This window comes from Fundulus heteroclitus, chromosome 9 (genome assembly GCF_011125445.2).
Source record: "Fundulus heteroclitus isolate FHET01 chromosome 9, MU-UCD_Fhet_4.1, whole genome shotgun sequence".
Lineage (NCBI taxonomy): Eukaryota > Metazoa > Chordata > Actinopteri > Cyprinodontiformes > Fundulidae > Fundulus > Fundulus heteroclitus.
The window spans coordinates 22,115,214-22,121,517 of NC_046369.1; the positions used below are offsets into that span (position 1 = coordinate 22,115,214).

Genomic DNA, 6,304 nt, shown 5'->3' on the forward strand with positions numbered 1-6,304 from the left:
GCATGTTGATAAACTTTAAGAAAATATAATTTCTCCATGTGAAATTACAAAGAGTTTCATCATCCAAGGTGTATAATTTTACTAAATTATTCAGAGAATCCAGGGAAACCTCTGCTCACAAGGCACAAGACTGATAATCAATTATGGCAACGGTGGCAGTGATCTCGAGCCCTCGGGTCAACCCGCATCAAAAACAGACATGGACTAATAGTTGACATTCATGTTGAAACTCCAAGATGCATTGAAAGAAAACCCACAAGGTAACGCTGGCCTTAACAGTGCATCGTTTGAGCCAAAATAAAACAAGTGGCTTATGTCAGGGTATTGTTATTCAGTGTCCTTATGACCCGTGGAAAAAAGCTGTGCTTCAAGTTTGTTTTGCTTCTCGAGCTCCTGTTGTGCCTCCCAGAGGGCAGTAGTGTACTGTCTGATGATGCCTGAGGCTTTACTGAGGTTTGTTAAGTTGGTGATATCCTCCACAGAAAGAAATGATTGTTTCTGTGGCATTTATGACCTTCTATAAAGCCACTTTTTCTGCAACATCACCTGGCACATCACGCTGTGAAACAGTATGCAGTGTTATGTTGGCCGACTTGAAGGTGTGGTCTCCAGGAACTTGAAGGTGTTCAGTCTCTCCACTATCTCAGCAAGATCAACCATTGTATTGGTTCCTTAGATGGTGAAGGCCACCTTGCTGACTTTGTAGCATTTTCCTTCTGTGTTCTTACTTGTGTCCTCTTGAAGTCAGGCTGACAAAGAAGTCAGGGTTTTCTGCAGACTTATGGATTGTGTTTGAGGACCGGGTTGAGTAGACGGTCATGACTGTACAAGACATAGAAGAGAAAGAGTTGTGGTTACAGATGAACCCATTACATCTCATGCAGAATCTGCATACAGCCCTGTGGGGAGCCAACGCTCAATGTGATGGTGGAGGAGCTTTGACGACTTTTAGAGTGCAGCTTGTGAGGGAAATCTTCAATCCATCAGGCTTCCCAGACAGTCTTGAAAATTTTGGAATTTATACAAAATACTTTCCAGATCTGGATAAGTATAAGAAAGTGAAAATAAAGCCAGGATGAATAATTTTTATTTCCAGACTTTATTCCATTTCCTGTTGTCCAAAAGTTGTCTTCCTTCCTGTCTGACTGTCTTCAACATCTGTGAGTCTTTGTTGTTTTTTTTTGGTGGTCCCATAAAGCCTGTAAATTACTTCACATTATGTTCGTTTTAAATATTCATATTTGAAAAATGGGTGAAGTGAGAAATCTTTAAATTGGAGCCTGAAAAAGTGGATTTTCTTTTTCGTTTTTCTTTTTTTTTTTTACACAAAAAAATTGTGTGAACCCTGAGACCACATTCAGATGGATGGATGTGACGTTTACGTTGTTGTAGTCCCAAGAAGTTTGGGATGATTTTGTTAAAAACAGAGCTATAATCAATAAAAAGCTATCTGACTTAAGTGCCCAATTTCTTCAGGTACTTCAGTGCAGTATGAATGAGTGATGGCTCTGGAGTCATACTGGGGGAAAGATAGGGTTTAATAAATTGTGCGATGAGTTTCTCAAATCACTTCATAACAACCAGTGTCAGTGATATTGGTCTCTAGTCCTTTAGACCAGGGGCTTTTTTTGTGGACGGGGATAATGGTGACAGATTTTAAGCTGTAGCGGTGTCGGGGAAATATTAAAACATGGCAGCTCCACACAGGCGTACAGTACTTTGCTGAGAACTCTGTCGGGTCCTGCTGCTCCGTTTGGATTCAGCCTTTGCATCTTTGCATTTTCCTGAAAGGTGGTTGTGGGAAAATGGACATTTCACTGGGTGTGGGGTGTTAGTCCCAATTTGGGTAAATACATTTTTTAGTTCCTTTGCTGGTAAGGAACTGGTCAAACTGTGATAGCCATTCTCTCTCTCTGTCTCTCTCTCTCTCTTACACACACACACACACACACACACACCAGAGACAGAAACAGTGCAGGTCTTGCCTGATGAAAGGCTCCCAGACAGCCAGATGGTGAATAAACTGGAGTCTGGAGTCATGTGAAGAGTGCTTCCATCAGCCTGTGGTGTAAAGGATGATGTCCAGTGCTGACTTGTGAACATACAAATGCCAAAAGGTGACAGACAAACCACAGAGGGGATTGTTTGCTCATTCACAGCTCTAATTTACCAAGTGTGCCGGCTGTGTGTATGTGCTGCTTGAGGTTCTTTGGGGGGAAAACCATTTTAAAACTAAACACCCAGACTATCTGTTAGAACCACAAATGTATGATGATTAACTTTAAAAAGATGCGTGATCGATTAATTATGTAGAGTTAAAGATTTTTTTTATGTGGTTTCCTTTTTTCTAGTCACAGCTGAGACAGATTGATGGTTCATTTGATGACAGGTCGTATCTGAGTATCAACAAGGTAATGACCAGAAAAAAGAAAGATTATGACACACGGCTGCTCCATCATTCTCCAGACTGGTGAAGAATGGTGGCAGCCAAACATCAATGGCACAAGATTAGGAAAAACCCTCAAGGATCTGTTTGTCTGTGATGGACTGGTGACCTGTCAAGGCTGTACCCTGCCTTTCGCCCAATAACCGCTGGAGATAGGCGCCAACCCCCCTGCGACCATGCACGGATACGTAGGTATGGACAATGGATGGATGGATGGATCTGTTTGTCCTGTGTCTGGATCCATTTGAACATTACATATGGATGGAAGATAGTTGCAAAGGGGGAGGGGGAGATGTATTGAGACAGACTGGCAGCTTGTATTAATGTGTTTTCCAAGTGCACTCTCTTCAGCAACTCGATGAAATTTACTCCTTGTAGTGACAATGTTCTTATTTATCCGTGTTCACCGTATCCACACTCTTGGTGATTGGGAACATTGTTGGCATTCAGCGTTTTTCTGTTTCTTCATTATCTGAAACTGAAACATCATTACTTGCCTTGCTGCCCTAATAATCACAGGCTTGGCAAAAGCACTCATAGACGCTCGGTTGTTTTATAAAAGCATTCACGTTATTGATAGGTTCCCTAATGTAGTAAGGGACAGCCGAGATGATGTGTGCACTCACCTCGGAATTTAAATCAGGCTTCAGTTTGTGAGTAATTGCTTTGTCTGATTCATACCAGCGTCATACATTTGTCTGATGTGAGTGAAATGCAGTCAGTTTAGCCCGGCTTATTTCAGCAGTCTGCTGCAGTCTGAACGTCTGCACTGCTCGTTTCTCTAGGTGCTCGTCTTTAGATGTTTATCGCTGATCTCCTGGGTTTGTTGGCAAGGACTAAAACTGTCTTTTAAACGTTTTGCTCATTCATGCATACGTCTTAGGATTTATGCATGTGAAACATACACCATTGATATAAAAAAATGTGTATTGTGCTTTAAATACTGTTTGAAAGTTTTGCTATGTTTGGCCTATTTAGGTGTTTTAGTGTGCCATTTTCACACCTGTGGTTTACCAAGTTCTGCCCTGATCTTCTTGTCATCAGGAGATGTGGGCAACAAATACATCACACATCCAGCCATCCCACCCATTTTCTTCATCTTGTCAAAAGTTTGCAAAAGTTAGAGCTTTCTCAAAGTCTCTGCTCATTCTTTCAACATTTAAGTTTTGAGTAAAAGTAGCTGCCTTCCAGGAAATGTTTCAGGCGAAGCATTTGCCTAGCAGGACATTTTGTACTGTTGTTCAGCACATGATGGTTTTCTATGATCTCCTTACAATAAGGAAACATGATTATGTGACTATCATAAATATTAGCCAGCAGCAAGGCGCCATTCACTTATTTTGCTTAGATCAGGGGTCATAATCTCTCATGTAAGAGAAAACCCCTTACAGGGACCTTAACCACCATCAAAAGGCACCAGGTGTATTATATAATGCTTAGTAAGTAAACGCATTCAAACTAAACCTTAAGGGTCGCTTCCTGACGTATTGTTTGAATCTTCGACTCAGTGATGTGCCTGAAACCATTTGATTTGATTTGATCAGTTCATCACGGTTTTGCTTGCTGCCTTGGTGACACGTCCAGCTTTGCATTGATTGGCACCAGCCGGAGGAAAAGTTGTGGCTTTATTTAGTTCATACAGTTGAAATCAGATGTGCAAAAACACATCACTGTTTTTCCTCTCACAGTCTGAAATCAAATGTGGTTTAGTGCATGGATATGACATGTCTTGCATATTGGTACATAATAGAAGTAGTTGGTGAATAAATGCCAACGTCTCAGTGAGTAAAGGTAAAGGGATGAATTGGCCACATAGAACATTCTGACGTTTACTTTTCAAAAAAAAAAACAAAAAAAAAACACATGTGGAGTACAGTTTTAAGCCTGCCATTTTGTTCTTTCTGGGTGATAAAAGAGTTTTATGCTTTGAAATGTTTGCCAGCTGATGTTAAGTCTCCAGGAGGTATTGCTCTGAAGCTTTTTAAGTAAAACAGCTGCCTCCTGCCAAGAGCAGTCAGGGAAACAAAGGGAAAGCTTCAAATGATGGAAATTACAACACTCAACTATGCTAAAAGGTTTTGTTAGATAGGGGTTGCCAGCCGAATTAGCCAGGACAAGGTGTTTATGTGAGTTCACAAAAAGAAAACATCTTTCACCTTGAATTATGTTTTAGGTCCCATCGTTTGCAATACTGATTTCTGTCACCGGATTCATATTTACTCCATGTTTTCCATTTGGTCCTGTGTGTTTCTCCCATGACTGTATTTTAGTCTTCAATTTCAGGTGAAGAATTAGCCTTAAATCCCTATCTTTAGATATGAAGCTGGGCAGGAATGTGGCTCGAACCTTCCTGGATTATTACAAACTCAACAACCTCATCAAGGACAACAGACCGACTAATATTCATAGGTAAAGCTTTATAAAATAACGAAAAAAACTAAAGAAACAAACAAAAAAAACTATGATTTTTCAGGTGCTGCTCTCTGTCCGTAATGTCACGACCTGTGTAAACCCTGTTTCTACGTTTTTGTCTGCAGCACCGATGGGATGTCCCACACAGGCAAAGGCAAGAGCGGGATCAGCATCGGTGTTGGCAGAGACATGGGCGACAAGAAAAAGGACAAGAACCAAAGTTTTGGACACTAGAAGAAACTGACCAAACATTCATGAAATGTACAGCATTGTGGCCGGAGGATCCGTCGGACTTTGCATTACTGAGATCCACGTCTCTTTGACTGTGTATCCATACATCTGTCTTTTAGTGCTATTGTTTTCAGAACCAGTTTTCCAATCCAAGACGAGTGTCATTCACGCTGAATAAACTAAACACACATACAGGGATAACTTCCTGCACAAAAGTTTCAGTGATCATAAAGAAGTATTTTAAAAAGATCTTTAATACTGACATGCTTGGCAAGAAATGGGGGGGGGGGGGGGGGGGAGGGGGTATTTATTTAATTTCAACGCCTTCATCTGGCAGATTTTTATTGTGAAAAAATTGCATGTTGGTGTAAAGATCGACTTATTTTAATGTTTTATTTTGATCTTTTCTTTTTTTTTTGTTACAATTTTTGACTCATTAAATAGCTAACCATACCTCTGGTCTACTTGATGTGGTTTTGTGGCACTAGTGTAAAGCTTACAGTCCTGGGATTGATCTAGATTAAAAAGAAATAACGTGTTGTGCTATATTTAGGGGCACATGCTGTCTTATTAATCAAAAATATTCCCACCTTTAGAAGTTTTTCAAATTTTAGCCTGTTATGACTCACAAACTACACACATTTTATCTACCAGTACAGCACAATGTAGGATGTGATAATGAAGTGGAAGGGAATCATACATGTTTTTTTAAATCTATGATATATATATATAAAACAGTATGGTGCGCAGTTGTATTCATCCCCCTTAGAGATTAGTTTGCAGAACCATCTTATATGTTTTAAAAGGGTAGCCTATGCCTTTACCAGTATTGCAGTCTAATGACTGGAATTTATGTTATATTTTTCTTTGACAAATAGCTGAACCTTCATGAAAATTGGACAGAGAGCATCTGTGGACATCTAAGACCACCACAGAACAATTTGATTTATACTGAAATTACATAAAGGTGGGTTGCATTAGATTTTGATTTGGGTAAGAGGGATGCATGCCACACTGTTCAGATTTTTTTTCTTTTTTTAACACAAAGGGTTTTTTCCCCCACCAATTCTTTATTTATTTGTTTTTAACAAATGCACTACTTTGTCTCACATCCAGTCCAAAACCATATCTTGAAAATTTTATAGTTGTAAAGTGACAGAATGTTACATTCAAGGGGAAAATACGTCCATATTATGAATACATTTATTATTATGT

At 39.7% G+C, this 6,304-nt stretch overlaps 1 protein-coding gene and 1 long non-coding RNA gene across 4 annotated transcripts in view; both read left to right on the plus strand.

Moving 5' to 3' along the window:
* Positions 1-5,377, plus strand: part of agbl4 (ATP/GTP binding protein-like 4) — a 464,476-nt gene extending 459,099 nt beyond the window's left edge. For all 3 annotated transcript variants that reach the window (XM_036141240.1, XM_036141239.1, XM_036141241.1), the window contains 2 exons: positions 4,762-4,855; positions 4,984-5,377. In XM_036141240.1, the coding sequence (XP_035997133.1) occupies positions 4,762-4,855; positions 4,984-5,092 (203 nt within the window). In that variant the 3' untranslated portion in view covers positions 5,093-5,377. The remainder of the gene's footprint in view (positions 1-4,761; positions 4,856-4,983) is intronic.
* LOC118564164 lies at positions 1,977-3,360 on the plus strand. The gene is made up of 3 exons (XR_004931689.1): positions 1,977-2,117; positions 2,352-2,389; positions 2,467-3,360. It is a non-coding gene; the product is annotated as an uncharacterized LOC118564164 (long non-coding RNA).
* Positions 5,378-6,304: the final 927 nt, after the last annotated feature.